The following is a 25015-nucleotide window of genomic DNA, read 5'->3' as shown; positions in this document are numbered from 1 at the left end:
GAATTTTCTCTGTTAGCTGTTCTGCACATGATGCCAGCAGGCTCTGAATGAAGCTTAATGCAAGTGGAGTGGATTTTGTTCTTTCTGTACTTTAGCCTTTTTTTCTGTACTTTAGCCTTTTTTTGGGATGGATTCACAGATGGATGCAGATGCAATTTATACCTCATTCTGAACCATTTGTGCTTCTCTCCATATAAAATATAAAACTAAGTATACTCAGATAATTATGGTGATCATAGAAATGTTGAGAAACTTATCTTACAGCCAAGTAATTCTTTTTACTGTCACTCACAAACATTCATTTCATAAGAGGGCTAACTAGGGAATAGCTAAAGTTAAAGCAGGAAAAACAAGCATTTTTGGTTATTTTAGCTGGAAATGCAAAATAAAGCAAATCAAAAAATTTTTGTGATACTTCGTAAAAGAGAGTGAACTTTGATTGACCCCTGGCTTTTAGAATAAAATGTTTGATAGTGATATTTTTTCAGATACTTTGTAAATTTAAAGTTAGCTCAGAGATTTTATATGTATGTTTATCAAGCTGTTTGGGACTCATTTTGTTTGGCTAATTAATTTGATTTTTGTATAGAAATCTATTAAAATCTTGAAAAGCAATAAAAAAAAATGTTATTTTCTATACAAATTTACCACAGTATGACTGATTATTTAAATGAACATAGGACATCTTAGAAATAAAAAAAAAAATTACTCTAGTTGAATTAGTTTTTATTTTGAAAATATTTTCAAAATTCTACATATTGACATCCTAGCTAATGCAAAAAGAGAAAAAATAGATTTTCAATTCTGTTTCAAGTAAACCATAACAGATTGCTCTGAATTAAAATAATTGTACATTAAATAATTAACAATTCTAGAAAATAACCGATGAAAAAATCTTCTGTTCTGTTTATGCCATCTTGTGGCAAAGCCACTTAACAGCACTGTGCGCAAGAATAAATGTTAAGATACATTTAATAACAGCATAGTTATTAACTAAAAATAAAAAAAAAGATTCCTGTATAAGCATAAAGGACTGAAAAATAGATATAAGATACATTCTCAAACTTGCAGAATTTAATTTGCCTGCCTGCACCATCTTTGTCTTTCTTAATTTCAGCACATATCCTGGGGAAGTAGATAAACGTGTAAATCCAATCTACTAAATCATTGTGGAATTTGAGATTATATCTAAACTGGCTAACTGTCAGTGGGAGCATTGCTACTGATTTCTGTTGATTTTGAAGCTGGTTTACTAAGAATTTATCCTGATTTGGCTTTTGTACAAGCTATATCAATATTTGCTCACAGGATTCAGTGTAACCTTTCATTTTTGCAAACTTTATGTATATACTGCTTACTTGCCCAAAATCTGTAGGAATTTTTTTGACTCTATGCTTTGTATTACAGCATGAACTAAAAGGGGAAAAATAAATTCTGCTTTGTATTGAATTCTTTGCATTATATTTCTACCTTGTCAAATATAACACTATTGTCTGAATATACAAAGTGATCATATTTTCCTGATTTGGCAATTATTTCATTCTTTTTGACTATATTTGGGCATATGGTTGAGAGATTTGAAAATAATAAGAGAAAAATCCCTTTCAAGGTGAATCAGATATTTAATCCTTCAGTAGTTCACTGCATAAGGTATTGCTACCTCTAAAGTATATCAAATATATATAAAAAAATAGAAACATCCTTTTAAAATAAACTTATAATTGAGTAAAATTACAAATTAAAAGATTTAGTAGTTGGACATTTCATTAAATGCTTGAAGAATTAGAATATGCATCATCATCTCTCTAGGATTTCACCATAAAAAACAAAACAGAACAAACAAAAACCATGCATTTGTGCCTCAAAATTATAGAATTTTGAAACTAATTTACAGTTAACGGCAAAGCAATGGAGAAATGAATGTATGCTACGTGATAAAATAGATTTTGCATATTCTTAGAGAACACTGCCAGCCTTAGTATAGGAGGTAAATCCTTAATAGCTATTATTCTAGATGATACTGCTACTAAAACGGTTATTAGATTATGCTGTAGAATGTATTTCCTTGTCTAAGCAATCATACAAAAGGCCAAAGAACAGCAGGAATCTAACAGCTTTTAGTTGAAACTGTTTAGGAGATACAGGTTATTTCACAAGTGCATGGGTTTCACTTCTGAGAAAGTTAAAGTGAATATAGTATAATAACTGAGCTCAGGAAATAGGCTTATTATAATGTAGGTGCTTTTTTTAAACTCTTACGTCTTTATAATTGTGGAGAAAAAGTACAATCTGATTTTTGGATAGAATGGCTTTTTCCCCTGAGGAACTGAGGCTCGTGGGATAAAATGTATCTCCATTTGTAAGTAATTTCTTCAGTGCTAGGTAGTTGAAACAGTATTCTAAATTTCTCCCTATGATTATTTTTGAAAGTGGCTGCTGTTCTGAAAAGTACACCTTTTTCATCATTTGTAATGTCTACTTACATATGTACAAAACTAAATAAGGAAGCAATATTTTCTATTTCTGATAGCAAAAACAGTTATATTTTATTATACCTTTAACATTTGGCACACTCCTCCCCTCTAGAACAGACATGTGTTTCTGTTAATAAAATAAAATAAAGACGCGATGTTAGTCATCATACATGAAACTATAGCTAACAGAAACCATGTTGTTCTTGATTGAGATGCCTCCAAATGCTTCCTTTGTAGATCCAGTCTTGATCTTATGCAGTTAATAAGTGAAAGCAGTTAGGTTAGGCACTAAGCACAGTTGTGGGGCTGATTGTCTCCCATAAATACAGGTATGATATATCTGTATTCAGATATATATAGACAGATACGGTTGATATGGTTCCCATAAGTTACAAGGACAGCAACAGCAATATTTGTTGCAAAGTGAAAAAGGAACATGATGCAACTGTTGTGAACTTGTAAAAAATAAATGTTATTTGGCTAAGATTTTAACTAGGCTGCACTTAACTTTAAGCAATATCATAGAAAAGAGGAAATATATTTGTGAACTGAGTTTAAGATATTTACTTACAGTCAGGTATTGAGGAGGCTTAGAAGATGTGTGCTGGTTAGTCATATGGGAAGTGGTACCTAAAGACTTTAAACAACGTGTGTCTGCAAAAGAGGAAAAAACCCAAACTTTAGTAATTCAGTGATATGTTTCAAAATATGAGGTTTTAATGTTTAAAGTGTGTTTTTCAGGTCAGGTACTGAGATTTTTACAGCATTTTCATTTTTTCTTCACAGAATTTCTTTCTTGTTATTTTAGTAACTGTATTGAGGACATAAGCATGACCCTGGGAATAAAGCTTTATGGTTAACCTCCTCACTGTGGGTAAGAAAAACAGCCTTCATAAGCTGTTACCAGTTAAGGCAGATGTTTGCTTCATCTGTGAATAAATTAGTGAATGTTTTTTACTTGAATCTTTGTTCTTGGCAGTGCTGTTTGCATTCTTGTGTGTTCTTTTTTTTTTTCTTTATTCTCTAGAAAGTGTTTTAAATTTTTACATTAACTTTTAATAAAGACTGCACCCATGACCATCTAAAAGAAATGCACAGATTGACAAATATCCTTGCATGCTAGCATGTGTTCTAAAGTAATTAATTAACTTTATATCTTAAGGGCATTTTTATTGTTCTAGGAAAGATGGCAAAATAAGGTGTTACCACTGTATTTTGCCTTCTGTAATATACTTTCAGACCTTTCCTCACTGTTGTATCCCTGCCACATTACAGTTATGGGCGTAACATATAGGTAAAGAGCAGCTTTTTGTTTAATGTTTTTTCTCTGGGACCATAAAACAAAAATGACGTCTTTTTAATACAAGCTATACTTCAGGACAATCTTGCATAAAAAAACCCAAAAGATGCCAACTGCTGACTGAAAGTCTCCATTGCTAACCAAGATGAAGAGAGTACTTGAAAGTTACTTCAGATTTCCAAATAAAATACACAAATGAGTCTTTGGAACATAAATTAGAATATTTGGATGTTCAGACTGTATCTGTTCAGACTGTGATCTACTCACACACTGATAAATTTACAGACGTAAAAAGCCATCCATTTGTTTAGGCATCAAACTAACTTTCACTAAAATCAATAGAAAAATCTTTGCTTGGCTTTGATGTGAACAGGACCAAATCTTTCACATACATATTGATCCTATACTTTCAGATATTTTTGGCTTACATTTTTCCATTCCTCCTTTTCTCAGATTCTGCCCTCCCCATCCGGCTGGCCAATTTCTGAATGATTTAAAATCTCCATAAAGTGTTTATAATGGCCTCTTACTATGATAGCTAAGATGATATTTCACTCCCTAAATTGGATATTAATTGACTTTCTGTGTTTGGAGATTAAATGTGGCTTAGAATGGCTTTAGTAAACTAAAGCTTGACTAATGCAGCTACCTCATCAGGTTAAGAATGCCTGAGAAATACACTTGAAATAATTGCTTATTACTGATATTGAAAGAGGCAGCAAATGCCTTTAAAATGAATGTTACATTTATTCATCTGCAAATTTTCATGTGAAGGAAAGTTTCATGTATCTTTTTTCATGTTTTCCTTCTTAAAAGTTTCTTGGCCTAATTAGCAGTTGGCTTTACTGAATTAGCTGTGAATTTGACCAGTCAGTTCTTTGCAGATTCCACGTGGAATGGGATCACAGAATTTCTTCTTCTTATTTTAGGTGATACTAAAATTAAGAAAAGCAGCATGGGAGCATTAAGTTAACATAATCTAATGGAGAAAGAGGTAAACTGAACAGGAAGATGCAGACAAGGCTCCTCTCTTTCCTGCCAGTGTTTTATTTTTCAGTTGAACTATTTTATTTTGAAAAATATCCAGACTGAAAACACCAAATCTGTACTGTCCCAATTTATATCTGAATTTGGCTCACTTTTAGCAGACATAAAAAGTTACCTGCATATTCAGATTCTTGTAGAGGTTTGGCAGGAAGAATTCTCAGAGCATGAATAGCCTCCAGAGTGGAACTACTTACAGTCTCATAATCCCCTTCCTCCTCCTGAGATATTTTGGAGGAAGATTTTAACTCATCGCTGCCCTTTCTTGACAAATCTTTGCTCTGGATAGAAGAAAAGAGATACACAGATAATACAAATAAATTTAAGTCCAAGATTAATTTCAGATTTGGAAATAGTTAATAACCAGAACCAGACATTTTGGTGCACAGGAAATTTTCTGATGGAGATTGAGAGGTTGGAAAGTAGGTGAGCAAGTGTTTTGAGGATCTAAATTTTAGACTTGGATTCATAAAATAGCCATTTGGGAGACGGATTAGGTCTCTCTGTGAATCTGGCCTGTCACCACTCTTCAAAATACAATCCAGTGTGTTTAATTTTTTCATCAGTACAGACATTTCAAACTATGCCATTCATTACAATATCATCTATGTGGTACTTGTATTGTACTGACTGTTTACATATGCTGCTTGCAAGAGTGTGTATATATATATATATATATATATATAAATAATAACCAGCTCATCATGCATGTCATGTTTTAAAATAAAAACATACACTGTTTTTGTGAATTAATCTTTAGAATTTGCATCCTGAGTGGTTTGCTAGCAAATTTGCAATCCAAGTGAGCAAGAGAGCAAGTATATATTGAACAGTAACATTCACACAACACAGTGCTGAGAGTGACTCCAGATGGCGCTGAGTGACTCAAGATGTCTCTGGATGTGTCTACCCCATTGTACTGTTTGTTACAGATTTTTTCTGGAGTCCTGCTCCACCTTTCAGACTCCCTGTTTATATGCTGGAACACACCTGCTGGCTTCCTTTGGGAGGACACGTGCGTGAACAGCACCGAGCTGAAATTACTAGGACGTGAACCCAACTGAGGATACTCCAGCAATCTTTGTAAGTAGCATTTTGCTACCAGAGACAGTATAGGTGCATCCATCGACTCAATCTCACTCAGCATATCTGGATCTTCTCTGGTTTTTGTTTTAATCTGTTCTTGAATTCACTAGTAGCAGGAAATCAATAGCTTCCCAAGGTGTCTTCTTCCATGAGTTAACTACCTTTTCAGTTAATGCTTTTGTTTTTCTTTAAGTGCTACAAATTAAACCAATTTGTATTACCATCCAAGGGCACTAAAAACAATTGATTACCACTTCATTTCAGTGTTTACTATGTTTAATTCCTGTAATTATATTTCCTTGTAGCCTTCTCACTCCTTGGCTAAATAGGAACAATTCTTTAAAGCTTTTCTGACTTGTCAGCCTCTGCAAAGGATTTTGAACCTCTTATTCTCAGTGTTTCTCTCCTCTGTATTCTCTCCTGTTTGTACACATCTTTATTAAAACATCAAACCTTAAAGCGGATAGAAAATTTCAGTGAAATCTTCCCAGCACCGAATCTTAACCTCCAGGGGTTACATACAGTGTTCTTGACAGTTCTTGACAGTGTTCTTGACAGGGTGAGGTTTGCCGTTTTGTAGCAGCACACATTATATAAAAATAGCACCATACCCTAGACAGACCACTGCAGGATACTTGGATTTGCAGGGTATTCTGCTGGAGATCTCATTCCAGTTTGGTAGCAAATTGTTGTTAACCGGACTGAGTGTGGATATGTTTTCAATCAGTTGTGCAAACACTTTGCACAATTTTATCTAGACCAGGTTTCCATAGTTGCTTATGAGACTGTCTTCTGGGAAATGTCAAAAACCTAAAAAAATCAAGATATATCACATCTACTGTTTTCCTTCTCTCCACTATGCCAATATTTCTACCAAGAAAGAAATTATGTTGGTTTGATAAGCTGTTCTTCATGTTCAGGATAACATTTTTTTTCTTAATCAGAGTTATTATTCCAAAAAATCCTTTCAAATTGACTTTCTTTAATAGGCTCGCCATGTATCCAGTGTACCTTTAGGGTCTGCTTTCCTTCTTGTAAGAAACTGAGGTCACCTTTGCCCTTCTCCATTTTTTGTTAGGAACTCATGACTCCTTGGAGAGTTCCCAAAGATAATCAATTAATAGCTCAGAAATTACTTCAACTACCTCCTTAAGTGCTTTAGAATAAATAAACATTCTCTCAATTCTTCTTTCCCTTCCCTGGTCTGTGCTATTACTGCCTTCTAGTTGATATTAATTGCATATAGCATCTGATCGCAATTAAACTTCCTATGAAACCTGATGCAGCCAAAGCATTGATTCTATCAACCTTCTTCAGTCATCCTTTATTTGTTCAGCTTCAGTTAAGCAACAGACCTGCACTTTATTTTCATCATTCTCTGACTTGTAATGCATTTGTAGAGTCTTTTCTTGTATCTCTTGATAGCTGACACTCAAAATCAGCTTTCAGATACAAATGAGAAGTTGTTGAAAAGTTTACTGTTACTTTTTCAGCTTTCATTAACATTGTGTACATATTAAACCTCCAGATTTATGACTTATTTACTTGTTCACCTTGACTCCTCTTAATTTCACACTGATCTTGTGATAAGGGGGTACTTTAGATTTGGACCATAAATGGATAATTAGCTAGTGTGTGGATCACTTCCCTAATCTAGCTCCCACTAAAACAAAGTAAAAGTTCTTATATATACTTAAAAAATTCTCATGCTCTATTTTACATTAACAAACTGTGAGATTTACATTTTCTGTTACCAGCATTATAGCTGAGATGATATTAACACACATGTGAAATGAAAGAAAAGTAAAATTTTAGGAAAACAGTATGATACTTACAAAACTATATGTACTAGCAGGAATATTTCTTCTCTTGTTTTCTATATAAAATGAAGGAAAAATGACAGCAGATGTCATTCTGTAGAAAACGATACAATAACTAATAGTTTATATAAAGGAATAGAAATCAGTGAACTGCACAGTATTTTACAGATAAGGAATTGAAACAAAGGAGATGAGGCAAATCCATTGATGAATGTTACCTATACAATGCACAAGGAAGTAGCTATCTGGAAATGGGATTGACAGCCACAGTCCACCGAAAATACTCAGAGAAGGATGTGTTTGAACTCCTATCTCTCTTCCGAGTTTAGCTGCCTAGCTCAGAATTGTAAATGTTTATCCATGTGAGCTTGTGAATCTTGGCCTGAAAATCCCTCTTAAGAATAGAAACATATATTGTTCCTTTAGCAGTAGGATACCATCTGACTTTCTGATTTCAAGACTGAACTGGAAGAGGAGTTATGCTGATGTCTTTTCTGTTACAGCATAGTACTTGGAGCACTTGCCCAGGAAATGGGAGTCATGGTTTCAGTTTAAGAAGCTCCAAATCTGTATTTCCCAAAACCAAGAATATTCCAATTATACCAGGCTATAAGCTATTCTAGCTGGTGGCTGCCAATGGCAGTTGTATCATGGTATAGCTAAGAAAGCATGAGTTACAGGGCCAAAGATCTGGTGAACGAGAGAGCACACTGACTTGAGAACAGAGTCACAAATTCTGCCCTTAATCTGATTTACACATTTAATCCAGTGATTGTGTCCTTCCCCAGTAAGTACTTTTGTCTGGACTGTTGTAACAATCCTTGCTTAGCCTGTCTTTAGCCATCCATGTCTATGTAGCCATGGATGCAAGCCTTTATCTTGCATCCATGGCTACATAATAGCCTGATTTCACAACCAGGCTTCTGCGAAGCCTAGCCTATAAGCATATAATTACAGCATGCTGTAATTCTCACAGGGAAGGGAGAACTGTGGACAGAAACCCTTTTGTGCTGAGGAGGGAGCTGAAACCAGACCCACTACATGCACAGGTGTTCTACCCTGTGTTAGTATGTGAATGACAGGCACCCCATGACCCTCCCTTTGAGCTGTGTTTTCAAAGAAAGTACTCTTGACTTAAATTTGTCACTATTGTTAAGTTCTCAGTAGTGCATGATCCTGGCATTGCAGAGTTTTGTACGGCCCAGCAGATGGCATTGAATGTTCATTTATATTGTACATGTAGTACTGTTATTTCTACTCAGAAAGTTATTCACACGGGGGAGAATTATTCATGCAAACTAGCTGTCTGATTTTCTGTTTAGTTATGCTGGTGCAGATCACAAGTAAACCCAGTTAAATCAATGGCATTAAAGAGGAAAACTGATGCAGATGAGAGTGTAATTAGATAGTATCAATATAATGATGAGAAAATGCAGACAGTGTCTTTAAGTTGTAGCCTTTTTACGTCTGTTAATAAAAAATGGGTTACTCCATACTCCACAACAGGAAATATGTATCAGTGGTAAACAACAGCTCTATTAGCCATACATTTCATAGCTTAATGCTAAAAGTGGACTGTTTGACACAAGCCTTTGGGATGATTTATTGATATCCGATATCAATATATAATTTTATGTCCAGGTTACTCTATACTCTACTCTGTTATTCAGGGATGACCAGAGTTTGGAGGCACTGCAGCCCTTCCTCTCCCTTGCTGTTGAGAACACGTTCTTTACACAATGAGTGAAGAGAGAAGTGGAGTTGAGACTATCCTGCAGGCAATTCCTTTATATGAGGTAAATTCCCAAATACTTGTTTTCTTCTAGCTGAGGAGTGCAAAGCAGACAGAAACTGCTCCTCCTGTTATTAAAGGATGACATTTTGGTAGCAAAGATGAATATTTGTTTCTGTTAGCTATGCAATATATGTTGGGCCTTCAGAATGAAAAGTGCTGAGAACCATCTGGGTGGTGGAAGACTGTTGAAGAGACTCACCACTTGAGGGGAGATCATTTCTGCTATTTACTATTTATATTGCCCTGGAACTCTCAATTTCCTGTCTTCCTTTGTGGTTGTTGTTGCACAGGGATAAAACAGGACAGATTCTTTGTGCCAAGTAGTTTACAATCAGTTGGATCATCTATCATGACTTTTTTTCACCACAAGCTAAAGATTTACAGCTGGCAGGAATCAGAGTTTCCTCAAGCTATAGAGACTGATCATATCTTATTCAGTCTTAAAATTTCTTATTGCCTTGCTACATCCTCTGTGAAATTAAGTGTTGTAGTATATCAGTTATAACAATAATAAGGTGTTATATTTTTATGACATATGTGTGGGTGTGTTTTCTGTCAGTTGACAGAGAATGCCTGATGTCAAAGGACAACGGGAAAGTAATGAATTTTTCTTTAATCTACAATGGAATAAAAGTGTGTGCATTTTGTGGCAACCTTGCTTGTCTTTCATAATGACCTAAAACGATTCTGTGCAAAAGGGCATGAAAACCTAATGTCAGAAACACATCCCTTATTTAAATGAGAAGGCAGAAGCTAAATCTGTTCCCATAGACTTCAGTGAGCCTATGAACGTGCTGTGGTTTTTTTAGTCACTATTTGTGGTGTTCCAGACAGTTACAGACGGTGATAAAGTGTTGTCGGTTATGTTTTAATAAACCTTGTTCTACTTGCAGGGTGTCTCCAAACCCGTTTGATAAGAGAAAAAAAAAAAAAGAAAAGAGGCTGGAAATGTTGCAAGGAAGAATCTGCACAGAAATTTTCAATCATTTTTTCCTATTTGGTCCAAAAGTACTGTCTAAAAAGCCTGTCTTGTTAAGTATATTGGCATTTCCCTCTGGCCTCTAGAGGGATAAGTAGGATAAGTAGAACCTTCATAAATTATATAGGTTTAATTCCAGGGTCAAGCAAAAGACTAGGCAGGCTTCTCTTCAGAGACTTTGAAAAAGTTATGTGAATAAATATCAGTTGTGGTAAGCTTTTGTGATATGGCTCCTTATCTATAGACAATAAAAGATTTGCAGTAAGATAACTGTTGGGTTTTATTTTAGCAGAACTGGATGTTTTCAGCCCTAAATTTATTTCTTCTGTATTATCCTGATATTGAATACATTTAAGCAAACTTCACATAGCACAATAAACATATGGTATATCAAACAGGCTTATCTGGCTAGTAGTACCCCTATTTAGTTAAGTATTTTTATATGCTTTGCATTAAATATCTCTTTTAATTCAGTTAAAAGTTGTGGAATACAATATCAATTTCCACTGACTTGAATAAGAGCAGTGTTTTACTTATTAAACCAGTGGGATTTAAACACATGCCTAATACTAACCATAATCTGTTGTGGAATCAGAGTTAGAGATCATATGTTATTGTCCTATGGTTTTGGAACTACAAACAAAATGTTTTAAAAGTGGGGAGTCCTTTGTGTGGAAGCATAGGGAAATGGAAAGCTCCCTCAATTGTTTTCTAGATGTGATCAGCCAATTTATTCAAAATGTAATGCTTTCCATCTCCAGCAAGGGGATGATTTATTGATGGTTTTTTGTAGTGTATAACATCGTGAAGTCAAAAATTGTTTGGGCACTCTGGAAGTAAACAGATTTTTGCTTTCTTTATTAGTGGGTATCCAAGAAGTTAGTTTTCCTTTTTTCTTATAATTCATTTTAATTTTTATAATCTTGGAATATTCTGATTCTTCATTCCTTAAATATTACAAACTATCACAGATGCTGAGTAATAAGTATGGTAAAAAGACATATTATAATGCTTCATATTTTAGTACAGAAAGATTTTTACCTTTTGGATTTAATTCCAGATTCATTGCTGCACATATATTTGGGCAAGATCTAAATACATAAAAAAGAAAAAAAAATACATGTAAATATTAGAAATTGCCATTGTTCTATGAAACTTTTCCAAGAGACTAAAATGAGGGAAAGCTGCAAGGGTAATAGTTTAAATTTGAAAATAATGTCAGACATGGTAATCTGACAATTTTGGGTTGAACCTTATGATTTTATTCACTTTCTGCCCAAAATTTGGTACAGTTTGGGTCTACTGATTTTGCAAATATGTATTAAATAAACTTTACAGGTAAATATTGTAACAGCCTTATCGATGCTTTAGCATATTTGATAAAATGTTGCAGGGATGAATTTGCTTAGGGAGGTAAGAGCTAAAGCTCCTTTTAGTATGCAGCTGTGCCACTGTGCACTGCTCCCTTCCCACTCCACCAACCCTTATAGGTATCATGGTTTCCCTCAAGCCCGAAGGTGGTATTCTTTCCTCCTGTTATTACTGAGCCATACAAAATACAGGCCAGTTGGATGCTGATATACGAGTGTGGAAGAGGCACACAAACAGGTCTTGACCTGCGTGATGTCCTGCATGATGGTTCTCTCACCATCACCCTCTTTACCCCCTGGACCTTAGATCTTTATCAGCCTGTCCAGCAACACATATGGCTCACTGTAGCAAGTGAACACATACTTACTATTCAGAAACAACAACAAGAAATAATTTTCAACAAAGATGCAGTCAGGGACTGCATTAGTACTACATTTATGCACGTTTATTTTACCTAGCATCGGAGAATCTACCCTCAGAAAATGCAAAGTCTGTAAAGTATCAGGTCAAATCTTTGGACTTCAAATGCCTCGTTCTTAGAATTATAAAATTATTTAGGTTAGTACCAACTTTTGAACAAAGAGTGAAGCTCGTGGTTTCCTGTTCAGTGAGCAGTCTCTAAACCACACGAGAGTCATCTAGTCTTTCATTGCGCACTGCTTAGAGCACAGACACATCCATAATAAAAAATTTTTTGAAGTTACTTATCAATGCTTTAAAAAGGAATTTATTTACTTACCTATTTTTTGGCAAAGTTATCTTCCTGCTGTTTGACTCTTTTAGGCGCTCTACTATTGTTTTCCTGTTAACGCTGATAAAATTGAACGAAGTTTATTGTTAGCAAGCAGCAATAAGTGGAAAAGAAATTTGAGTGGGAGCAATATGAATTCTGGGAAACACATATATGCAAATTACTTCCTTCTTCTCTACCTCAAAACTTTCTAACTTCTGTATAGTATGCTGATTTTCTTGTTTTTAACTATTTGAAACAAAACAGTTTCCTGCAGAGAGAAAGGTTAGAAACTGAATTCCTACATCCAGTGTTTTATTTTCTTGGAGCATGGTGCTTACTAAACTCTTGTATAACTGAATGGAATTAAAACCCACAGGCACCTATCCAAGATCTCTACTACTAGTAAAACACTTGCAAAACAGCAACAATGTACGTATCAGACCAACAGGGATCTGTTCTCTTGGCCTTCTACTTCTAGTTGCTCTTAGGCCTCAGTTCGAAACGGATCTCCTTAATTCACTCATGTAAAAGAATACTGATCTCTAACTCATTTAAAGAAACACTGAGCAAATTCCACCTCTTAACCTTTGACCACCAGAGACTTCAGTGTTTGTCTGCAGCAAAAGACTTAGGATTATCTCACCAAGTAATTCCTAGAGATTGTAAAGATGGCCATGTTCTGTTGAGCAGTTTCACTTGGGCTTAGTCCTGCCTAACTCGCTCTAAATTCATAGATCCTATAATCAATGTTGCCAAATCAATTTTGATTTTTTTTTATAAACATGTCCCAAATCCTCTTTAGAAAAAAAAAAATCCTTTAATCAATATTTGAATGTGCACATTGATAATGGATTTTTCTAATTGTCAGTGTGCAAATACTAACGGTCAAAAATGTGAAGATGCAAATTTTAGAGGACAAGAAGACTTGCAGCTGTGGAGTTAGCACCAGAGATATTTTGAACAGTTGCTGCAACTGTACAGAATTTTGGTTTAGCATATTTCTCAGGTTGCGAGTCAAGACCTTTAAAACCTTTGCGGTATTCCCCTAGCCACCAGAAGTATAAATGATTAAATCTATACTGCTGAAGTTCTCTCTTTGGAATACCAGAAATACAAAGAGATAACTGTCTCTATACTATTTATCATTCACATATAACCTTTTTTTCTTAGAGAATAATTCCATTCTTTGCAAAACTCAGTCCAGTTCCCCCTAAAGAAGTATTACAAACGCAAAAGCCTATTGCATATCATATATACAATGAACGTAATTTTTGTGTGTTTGAATTTACTGTATTCCTCCCCCACTCTTCTGTATGACTAAATTCCCAACATGCATCTGAAAAGGACCTTCTGCAAATTCTCACTTGCCTGCAGCAAATAGTTCTAGTCTGTTTAATATGTTTTTTGTCTGCATGTGAGATCCAGTGCTGAGGTCCAGTGCTTCTTTTGCTGGCTACATCTGTAAGTTCTTCAGAACTGCATACATCCTAGTGGTAGCTAGTAGCATTAATGGCTCCGAAGAACAGGCTTTGACAGAAACTTTTCTGACTGTAAGGCCATTCTGCACTTTTGGGGTGATCTACATTGACAGAATCCCTACTTTGCCTAAGAAGATTACAAAAAGTCCTTTTCACCACTTTTGTTTTAAAATGTAGCTATACCATTTGTTAAGTCCCCATGCCTAACTATGTGCCAAAGAATTTTTCCTTCACAGGATTTTCTTCATTCTCTGGTCTACACTACAGCCATATTGCTCCCTCCTTTTGCAAAAGGGCAGGTCTTTCTATGCAATGTAAGACCCTTTCACCTCTTTTAACTTGAGGGGTATGTGGAATTTCATTTAATTGGTAATGATGTTTTCTAACTTGTCATCTGCGTTATTCATTCCAATTTTGATGTAAAAAAATCTGTGTCTGTGACAGAGCAGTTCAATGACACAGAGAGAGCAGCAATGCCTACTCAGCTCAAGACTCAAGTTACATTATGTATGACTAGAAAATATACTGAGGAGGAAATTTAGGGTAGCATTCATTTTAAGTTACCATTGACTAATATTTAACTGCAGACAAATTGTAATGGAACACTTACTGAAATACAGATGACATTTACCTTAATGTCAACTGAATTCATCTTGATGGTTCTGTTGTAACAAATGATGATTAACTGATGATGAAAGGGACATATAAAAATTTCTGTTCCAAAATCTTAAAATTTTCAAGAGTCATGAACCATTTTAAGAGTCATTAATCAATAGGCATATTTTAAGACACTTCACTTGAAAGTTTGTTTACTTCACAGCCTTTAAGGGGATCACTGATAGGGTAAATTTTACTTGTCAGGAATAAAAGGATCAGAATATGGCCATAACCAACAGCTGAAGTATAGCTGTTAAAAAAGAGAAAGGTCCTGTTTTCTGCTCCTCATTCCCTTTCTCTTTCCCTCTGTCTCAACAGTGAAATAACAATGAAAGTAGTATCATATTAAATAGCTCTCCTCTAACTGCAACACTTTACATGAAGTAGTTCAATGTTGCTTGATGCTTTGTTTAGTAGATTACTACTTTCTAAAGACCCTGTCACACGTGTCGAAATCTCCTTCATGAGAGATTGTAAATGACATCAATTGGCCCAAAGTATTCAGAAGCAATTCCCTATTGGTTAAACATTATTGTGGTTATTTGTTTTTGCAGTTACTTATTTTTGCAGTTACTTGAATATTTATTTGGTTTTGCAGAAATATAGACTAGATCCTCACTGTGCTAGATAATTCAAAAAAAAACATAAAATCAGTCCCAGTCCAAAGAATGCATAAAAAAAGAGAAAAGAGATAGATGCAACCAACAAATGGGGGACAATAAGCTGAAAAATGAAAAAAAAGTTTTGCTATGAAGAAAGGACTAAAATGTGAAGTATGCTTTCTTTGTGCTAAGAGAAGAGATTTGAAGGGGGACAGTCCCTAATTAGAAAATTTTAGGTATTATCAATCAGGTCCATGGAGAGAGAAAACAGCCTTTGTATCATTATTACTGTTGAAAGAGCTTAGTATTATATTTTACAGGATACTTAATACAGCCAGAGGATCCTACTATTTATCACTAGGATTATCCCAATCCATGGCTTAAAGTTATTTTCTCAGTAAATGTTTACCAGGGTGATTATTAAGGGATGCACTCCATAAATAAACAGCTTGTTTCCTGAATTGTGACTAAATGTGTTATGTTCACTGCATGTGGCAGTGTGATTAGATTTTGGGGGACTTTGCAAGCACAAGGTCATTCTGTTAGACAGTGGTTTGGCAGTGCATCATATTGTTCATTTCCTTTTTTGGTAACACCTCTCTCTACAGACACTGCTACTTAGTACTAGGCTTTTGGTTCTGAGGAGACTTAGCCACATCTATCGTGGCCCTGATTAAGTAAAACTGAAATCAGTAGGACAGAAGTATTATTTAAATTTAACAACAGGTAACATTGTCGAAAGATGCTAATGGAGTGCATAGCAGAGTTCACTTTTGGAGGTGACACAGGCAGGTAAGAGACCATACACCAAGCTTGACTGGGCTATCTCACTGTTTAAGATAAACTTGGATTTCTAAATTGCTTGAATATAGATGCACTTTGCCATCTTGGGTGCCTGAGTACATCCTGCCTGGCCTCCAGCTGCTGCTCTAGAGGGATATAGGTCTTCAGCATAACTTGGACTGAACTTCTTTTGCAGTGTCTAGTGTCTGTAGAGTTAGTCATCTCAAAGTAGGGTTCCAAATATTGAGCTTGCTGAACAAGGAGCTCCCTTGGGCTAGCTGATAGGGAAGAGCAGGTATCTGAAATCAGCCTCTCAGTGATTGTTCAAGCTGCAGAGGAAGTGCATCTGTGTACTCACAGTATGCAGTCAGGAACATATGGCAGACGCTTTCTTCCAAAGACAAGTGAAGGCTAGCTATCCACCATCTTTTGTATGAAAGAACCTAACAATTAGAGGGTGTATGTTGCTCAGCACATCAGTTTGCACCATTAGGCCACAGTGTGTTCTACTTTTATTTGCTCTCCACTGAAAAGAAAATACAAGTACAGGAACCCTGGCATGGTGTTCCCTCTTAGCTGAGCGCACTAACCTCTTGACTGTTCACTTAGGGCCTGCTTTCCTGTGCATGACAAATGAGTCATGTTTTTTCCGCCTAGTGGTGGGACAGGTGATGAGTGCTTCTTGACAAAACACCTTATAATCCTAGTTCTTTGGGTGCTTTCCAACATGGGAGTTTTGATCCCTTGAGGATGTGAGCCCAAATCTTCCATTTCCCGAATGCTGTAACTATGTGTACAAGGGCAGTAGGAGAGGTTCACCACTCCCACCATACCTCTCACAGGGCAGTAAGAGCTGGTAATTTTGGGACCAGTCCCATTGATGGATGGGAGGTATGCATGGAGATTGCATATCACAGCAGGGCTGTTCAGGGCCTCTAACAGGCTGACACAGAGTTTCTGTATCCAGACTTGGCCTGTGGTACATGCTCAGCAGTTCAGCCTTTTTGAGGTGGTTTTGGCAGGCACAAAGATGCCTTTCTATGTATTTGAGATGATAATTTGTAATACATCAACAAAAGGCAGGCAAAGCCAAAGGAAGAGAGGGAAGAGTCACTTGACCTTTAAACTCTCCCAGGGTTTTCAGGATCATAATAGTTTTGACCACAGGCATATAAGCATCATCCCAGGCAAAGGCCTAGCCCTTTTTTTTTGAAATCTGTCGCAGATAGTGTACTAAAATGGAACTTATCTTTGCTTTTAATTTATAAAAGTCATCTTCTATGGATCAGTAAAAAGATTATCCATGGAAAATACATGAAATGCAACATTGTATTCAGTGCTGTGGCATTAGAAAGAAACTCCATAAAACAGATACTCAAATGATTAATGTATTTAAACTACTTCAGCTGTGGTCCTCCAAGTGTGTCATCTAGGTGTAGACTTGTTTTGGTTTTTAGCTAAAATGAATGTTAGGAACATAATAATAAATATTAATGGCTATACTCTCTTAGCATAATTATGTAACTGATCATTTGCAAAACTATTTAAAAATTGTGACTGGCACAATTCATTTGAAATATATTTTTCGAAAAAGAGTGTTCAATGCTTCCCTGGCAACCTTTAAAATGATATAAACACACCATCCAAATGCCATAATATCAGTTCAAATAACCCCACAAAAACACAAATATAATGAACATTAATTATCCCATTGTTTAAATGCAGATTTTAGACATGTCAAATAGATACATTTTCTTAGTGCCAAACTGCATTACAAATCTACAAAATGCCAGCTCTTTGAAACTCAAGATACAGAACACTATAAGGTATTAAAACTGGCTTTATTAGGGAAAAAGGTCTCCTGGTGCAAGTGTTATGAATCCCACTTCCCTACTTCTGGGATGACACAGGTATTCAGATTGACAATTAAGATACACAGAATGCACTTTTATTTGTATTACAGCCTCATCTTCTGGTTTGAAATTACTGTAATGAATCCTAGCCAGGTGATTTTTGCACTGGATGAAAGAGATTAAAAAGAGAAAAAATAATAACCCAATGTAGCTGAAGAAAAGTATGGCACTATACTAAGGCGCGTTTCAAATCAAGCATCTGTGATCTTTAAGGAGAAGGAACTATTTTACTCAGCCTTAACTGCACACACTCACAGGGACTGGCCCTTTTAATAAATTACTGTTGCTAAACTGAGATTCATTTTTTTGTTGTTGTACCTAGTACCACGCTGGGCAGAGAACTGCCTGGAAAAGATTTGGCGTTTGGCACATTTTCCCTCCCAGAACTCTTCTATCAGATCAGACAAAACAAATTCAATCAGCAAGAGAGTATTTTGGGACACTTCAAGCCAAATGGTGCAATATAATCTGAAATGCATTGCAAAGCTTTTTTGGGGAGGTATGGTATCTAAATTTTGCCTCCAAATAAAGGAGTATGAACTGTGGGCCTGCCTCCTTCTTGTCTTACCCTTCCTGTATGTCTCCTTAAAAGTATACGTTGCACAAGGCGGTATGAAGCAGCTTCATTAATATTTTAATACATACTTGTTTAAAGATGGCAACCAGTTCTGCCACCTTTCAATCCAAACGCTAAGGAGTGTACAGTAACCAGTATGCATTTGGTCAGATTCATGTAGTTTGAACTGCTAATAAATTTTGAAGCACTGACTTGCTGGCTGAACACATGCTGTCTGGAGAGTCATGGGCCTTGGGTACCTGAAAGATAACCAGAGACATGTGACACTTGGAAAAATGCTAGTGGGAGACTTTTGATACCTGTGGTTACTGTTCATATTACTGTGCACATTTATGCCAATCACTTTCTTATCTGCAATAGCAGCTTTGTCATGGCACAGCATAGAACAGGCAGATTAGGCAAACAGTGGATTGAAATAGAAATGCTTATTAAGTGTGAATAAAAACGGTCTCTCAGTGAGTTTAGAAAAACTCACCTGAAATCGTGTATTCTATGGGAAGATCAGGAAAAGCACAAATGAACCATGTCTATCATGCAGATAGAGTTACCATGTTTTTCAATCCAAGTAGTTGAATACTAATGTGAGTGGGGTTGAGTGTGGGGAGTCCTTAATGCATGTAAAATGGTTTATAGTAACATAATAGTAATAAAAAGATGCTATTCAAGCGTTGTGTTTTCTGGCCATAGAAATGGAGTCATTCAATTCCAATACCTCATCTGAATTTGGCCCTGGGATGATATTGACACTTTGTAGAGTGCATCACTGCTACTATTTTTATTTCCACATTTCTTAGTTTCTGTACAGCCCCTTGGGATTTTTCACATCTAAATGATAGACGGTTTCTTCTGGAATCACAAGCAAAGATATGAATGGGATATGAATGTGTTTTATTTCTTCATGAAGATCCTGATTACACAGACTCTCTCTGAGGACATGGAAAATCTGAAAACATCCCATTGAAAGATAATACTGCCTGCAATAAATGTCTTTCAGAATTTTCAGAAGTATATTTTAACTTAATTTCTCTTGTGCCTCTCTCTCATAAACAGTATAGCTTGCAGACTTGTTCTGTGCATAACAAGTTATTTTTACTGGCTGTTTAAGTGTGTATATTAGAATACTTTGCTTATATCTGTCCTTGTATCTTGTAATGAAGAGTATAAATCCCTATTCACCTGAGGAAGTCTGAGGAAAAATAATTAACTTCTTAATTCTGTCACTAGTGAAATTTTTCGGTTAAAATCTACCAGGCCTTTTGGGGACTACTTGGTGTGATAAGGGAAACCAAAGCCTTCTAGTTTTCCATTTGCCTAAATAACATCTAGATAGTCCATTCTCAGTGGTCAGAAGAGCAGAAGGTTTATCTCCTTCCTTCTCCAAGGATAAACAATATCCTGGGAGCAGACAAGAAGCCAGGCAGATGATACTTTATCTCAGTGCATGTAATGTTGGCTAAAGCTACTTGCCACAGACTCTAGAGAGGCACTGAGCAAGTCAGTGGTCTTATCATTACACACATAGCTCTTCCTAGCATATACGGGATTGCGGCAATCTTCCCCACAGCCTTTGCCATAGGCAAGGCATAGACCAGGACCTGCTGCCTCAGGAAACATTTGACTCAGAGGTAGGTCTCTGAATCAAAATTCCCTTTTTCCCATAGTACTGATGGTTTGTTGCCTCTTTATAATAGCAAATCATAAACCATTCTGAGCAGACCTAAATGCACACAGCAAGCAAGTAATAAGATAAAACTAAATGAACATGCCATTTTTGTCTTTCCTTGCCCATCTGCTGTCAGGCAGAAGCTAATAGGTAAGCAGCTTCTAATTATTCACTCTATATCTGAGTCAAGGTGGAGTAATCTGCATAGGAATATAATAAGGCAAGTGTTTGTTCTCTTCATCATGGATATTGAGTCTAACCTACAATATGGCTCTTAATGTCCAGGAAGAAAAAAAAAATTATTCTGCCCATGGTAGGACAGAAATATTTATCTAGAGAGAAGAACAGCATATACTGAAGCACTCAACCTTCAGTTTACAGCTACCGTATTGTAAAACTATATCCTCACCCTTAGTATCTGTGAACTAGACAACACTAGAGAGCAGTTACAGGTAGCCAATTAACTCCAGTTTATAGGTGGCTGAAAATGACTGCTCCAAGTATTCTCACAGGAGGAGTTTTCATGCCTTACTAGAGGTAAGTATAGGAGTCATTCATTTAAGTAAAAATGAAAGCAAGCAAGTATTTTCACAGACAATTCCTTTGGTCATATGCTTATTGTTGGCATTTTTTGAATCATGACCAAATAACAAAAAAAATTGATTTTTTTTTTAATTTAGCTGTTTGTGTTTTGGTAGAAAAACAGCCATCAGCAGTTCCTAAACACAAAGTTGTTCATGGAGGATAGCAAATAGTAAGACAGTGGTTACTGCAGGGATCTGACTGGAGAACAGTATCTATTAGGAAGTCAAGCAAAGGAGGTAGGAGACCTGCATGGATGAGCAAGGAGCTCCTGGCAAAACTCAAGCAGAAGAAGGAAGTATACAGAAAGTGGAGAGGGGGACAGGCCACTTGGGAGGATTATAGAAACATTGTCAGAGTATGCAGGGATGTGACGAGGAAGGCTAAGGCCCGTTTGGAATTAAATCTGGCTAGAGATGTCAAGGACAGCAAGAAGGGCTTCTTCAAATGCATCAGTAGCAAGAGGAAGACTAGGGAAAATGTGGGCCCTTTGCTCAATGGGGTGGGTGCCCTGGTGACGAAGGATGCAGAGAAGGCAGAGTTACTGAATGCCTTCTTTGCTTCAGTCTTTACTGCTCAGGCCAGCCCTCAGGAACCCCAGACCCTGGAGACAAGAGAGAAAGTCTGGAGAGAGGAGGACTTTCCCTTGGTGGAGGAGGATCGGGTTAGAGATCATTTAAGCAGACTTGACACCCACAAATCCATGGGCCCTGATGGGATGCACCCACGAGTGCTGAGGGAGCTGGCGGACGTTATTGCTAAGCCACTCTCCATCATCTTTGAAAGGTCATGGAGAACAGGAGAGGTGCCTGAGGACTGGAAGAAAGCCAATGTCACCGCAGTCTTCAAAAAGGGCAAGAAGGAGGACCCAGGGAACTACAGGCCAGTCAGCCTCACCTGCATCCCTGGAAAGGTGATGGAGCATCCTGGAGGCCATCTCCAAGCATGTGGAGGACAAGAAGGTGATCGGGAGTAGTCAGCATGGCTTCACCAAGGGGAAATCATGCCTAACCAATCTGATAGCCTTCTATGCTGGAATGACTGGCTGGGTAGATGAGGGGAGAGCAGTGGATGTTGTCTACCTTGACTTCAGCAAGGCTTTTGACACTGTCTCCCATAACATCCTCACAGACAAGCTCAGGAAGTGTGGGCTAGATGAGTGGACAGTGAGGTGGATTGAGGACTGGCTGAATGGCAGAGCTCAGAGGGTTGTGATCAGCGGTGCAGAGTCTAGTTGGAGGCCTGTAGCTAGCGGTGTCCCCCAGGGGTCAGTGCTGGGTCCAGTCTTGTTCAACTTCTTCATCAATGACCTGGATGAAGGGACAGAGTGCACCCTCAGCAAGTTTGCTGACGATACAGAACTGGGAGGAGTGGCTGACACACGAGAGGGTTGTGCTGCCATTCAGAGAGACTTGGACAGGCTGGAGAGGTGGGCGGAGAGGAACTTCATGAAGTTCAACAAAGGCAAGTGCAGGGTCCTGCACCTGGGGAGGAATAACCCCACGCACCAGTACAGGTTGGGGGTTGACCTGCTGGAGAGCAGCTCTGCAGAGAAGGACCTGGGAGTGCTGGTGGACACCAAGTTAAGCATGAGGCAGCAATGTGCCCTTGTGGCCAAGAAGGCCAGTGGCATCCTGGGGTGCATCAGGAAGAGTGTTGCCAGCAGGTCGAGGGAGGTGATTCTCCCCCTCTACTCAGCCCTGGTGAGGCCACATCTGGAGTACTGTGTCCAGGTCTGGGCTCCCCAGTACAAGAGGGATGTGGCACTACTGGAGCAAGTCCAGCGAAGGGCTACAAAGATGATTAGGGGACTGGAGCATCTCTCTTGTGAGGACAGGCTGAGAGAGCTGGGCCTGTTTAGCCTGGAGAAGAGAAGACTGAGAGGGGATCTTATCAATGTGTACAAGTATCTGAAGGGAGGGTGTCGAGAGGATGGAGCCAGACTCTTTTCAGTGGTGCCCAGTGACAGGACGCGAGGCAACGGGCACAAACTGAAACACAGACAGTTCCGTCTGAACATGAGGAAAAACTTTTTCACTGTGAGGGTGACAGAGCACTGGCACAGGTTGCCCAGAGAGGTTGTGGAGTCTCCTTCTCTGGAGATATTCAAAACCCGCCTGGACGTGATCCTGTGCAATGTGCTCTAGGTGACCCTGCTTGAGCAGGGGGGTTGGACTAGATGATCTCCAGAGGTCCCTTCCAACCTCAACCATTCTGTGATTCTGTGATTCTGTGATTACTTATCTGTAAATTTCACGGAATATTTTGGTGTCCTGATTTAGCAAGCTGTACCACTCACACTGAAAAGTAAAAAAAAAATGTAAGAAATGCTAGTTTGGGACAAAGAGATGGGGCTTTGCTGAATAGGTTATATTTACTTATTTAAACATTTAAACCACTCAGACTGGGATCTTGAAATATGAATTAGGCATTTGAATTAGCCTGCTGTTGACTCACCATAGGCATTCATTTTTGAAATGATTGGCTTTTCTCTAGCTGTAGCTAAGCACCTCCAAAAATTAAAAAAAACTCCACTTAACAGCTTCTTTCTCTCTCTATTATTCAACCTGATGTAAGAACTCATGTTCTCGACCAGTTCTATACTGTAATCTTTCTGTTCCTGACTAATCCCAGGTTATCCCCGTTCTTGCTTTTGACCATCCTTGTACAATTGTACCCCACTTTGGAGCATATAAACTCTTCAGAAATCATAGCTGGATATCTGCTAGTGCTGCCAGCTACTTAAAGTTTCACCCAGTAGCATCTGTAAGTGCGAAACAACCATTTTTGGTATTTTTCCCCCAGTGGAATATGGAACAGAACATAGAGAAAGAGGAACAGGAAAACCAAAAGAAAAGTAGCATTTATCCTTGTCTGTCATGGTCATCACTACAAAACTATTCTGCATACTCCATACCCTGCTCAGCTTGTGTGTACATTTCTCAAATTAATTATGTTCAGTTAATAAAAACATCTATTCTCAGGATGCTCAGTTTTGCATTTGTATTCATGTGCATGAGTAATATGTTTTTTGGTGTCAAGATGCCAGTGATAACCAGAGAGATTTTTTCTTTTGACAGCACTAGAACTCTAGAAATACCATGTTAGAGATAGAGAGCTGCAAAAGTCTTGTACTTTTCTCTGATGATGTCACCAGATGTAGATTTAGAGAGCCACATTTTTTGATGCATGGTTTCAGCCCAGGGCTTGCACTTTGTTCCTGATCTCTGCTTTGTAGTAAAGGACATCATTGTTATTTTTGGAAGGCAGAAGGTCTTTGCATTCAGTAGCAGAGCAAAGGAAAAGGAAGTCTTGGCAGTTTAAAGGTATAGGTGAGCATGTGCTGGAAAATGAGGAGATTATTTTACTTTACTAACATGAATTAACATACTAAAAACTGGTTTATAATAATGCATTTTGCAATCCTGTAATACAGTTGTCTTTAATATTTCTATAATGTCTATTATGATAAAAAAATGAGCACCTTCAATTTTCATCATGCCCCTGTAGGAAGACTGGATTTAGCACCCTGTGTATAGATGGGAAAATGAAGCAACATAATAGCAACAATAACAATGAGTCTCAAGATTAGGCAGATGCAGTCCACACTACTTAAGAGCTAAGTGACCTCTTAGTGGAGCAGGATCTTCAAGGTCCTGCAACCACTGTGCACATGCACAGGAGAGGCAGTATTACAGGTTAGAGAATAGGGGAAAATAGTTACCTAAAAGGTTAGATACTTGCAAAAGTAGACAGTCTAAATCGCTTTGTGATTCTCATATAAAAAGAATATGATAAATCAGAGAACTAAACGTGGTTCTCTTGAGTTGTAGTTTGATGACCTACTTCTTCCTTCCCTACCTGAGAAAATATGACTTTATTTGTTTAAAGACATGTGAGAATGAAAGGAGTAACATCTTGATTTTTTTTAATGGGAGGCTTTACATCATTTGATCAAAATGTCCCTGCTGTGACTGCAGACTCATCTATAGTCTATGACTCTACAGGACCCTGAAACTTTCGCCTAACACACAGCCACAGTATTAGTGCACGCTTTGCCACATGTCTTTAACAGTGTTCTTCAAAATACTATTAGCAGAATCACTTTCAAGGGTGAGGTCAGTAGTGCTGTATCTAGGCCAGATTTACTGGGATGGT

The 25015-nt window shown here is 37.4% G+C and overlaps 1 protein-coding gene across 5 annotated transcripts in view; it reads right to left on the bottom strand.

Annotated features, from left to right (window-relative positions):
- The window catches only part of CLNK (cytokine dependent hematopoietic cell linker), an 80325-nt gene that overhangs the window by 29161 nt on the left and 26149 nt on the right, over positions 1-25015 (bottom strand). For 3 of the 5 annotated variants that reach the window (XM_013960017.2, XM_067298225.1, XM_067298227.1), the window contains 6 exons: positions 12609-12680; positions 11540-11589; positions 7740-7780; positions 4937-5099; positions 3046-3128; positions 2556-2601 (listed from right to left, as the gene is read on the bottom strand). In XM_013960017.2, coding sequence (XP_013815471.1) covers positions 2556-2601; positions 3046-3128; positions 4937-5099; positions 7740-7780; positions 11540-11564 — 358 coding nt within the window. In that variant the 5' untranslated portion in view covers positions 11565-11589; positions 12609-12680. Of the gene's footprint in view, positions 1-2555; positions 2602-3045; positions 3129-4936; positions 5100-7739; positions 7819-11539; positions 11590-12608; positions 12681-18680; positions 18852-25015 lie in introns of those variants that run through there. The other 2 variants (XM_067298226.1, XM_067298228.1) reach the window with 2 other exon arrangements.

This window comes from Apteryx mantelli, chromosome 5 (genome assembly GCF_036417845.1).
Source record: "Apteryx mantelli isolate bAptMan1 chromosome 5, bAptMan1.hap1, whole genome shotgun sequence".
Lineage (NCBI taxonomy): Eukaryota > Metazoa > Chordata > Aves > Apterygiformes > Apterygidae > Apteryx > Apteryx mantelli.
This window is presented reverse-complemented; position numbering and strand designations above follow the sequence as displayed.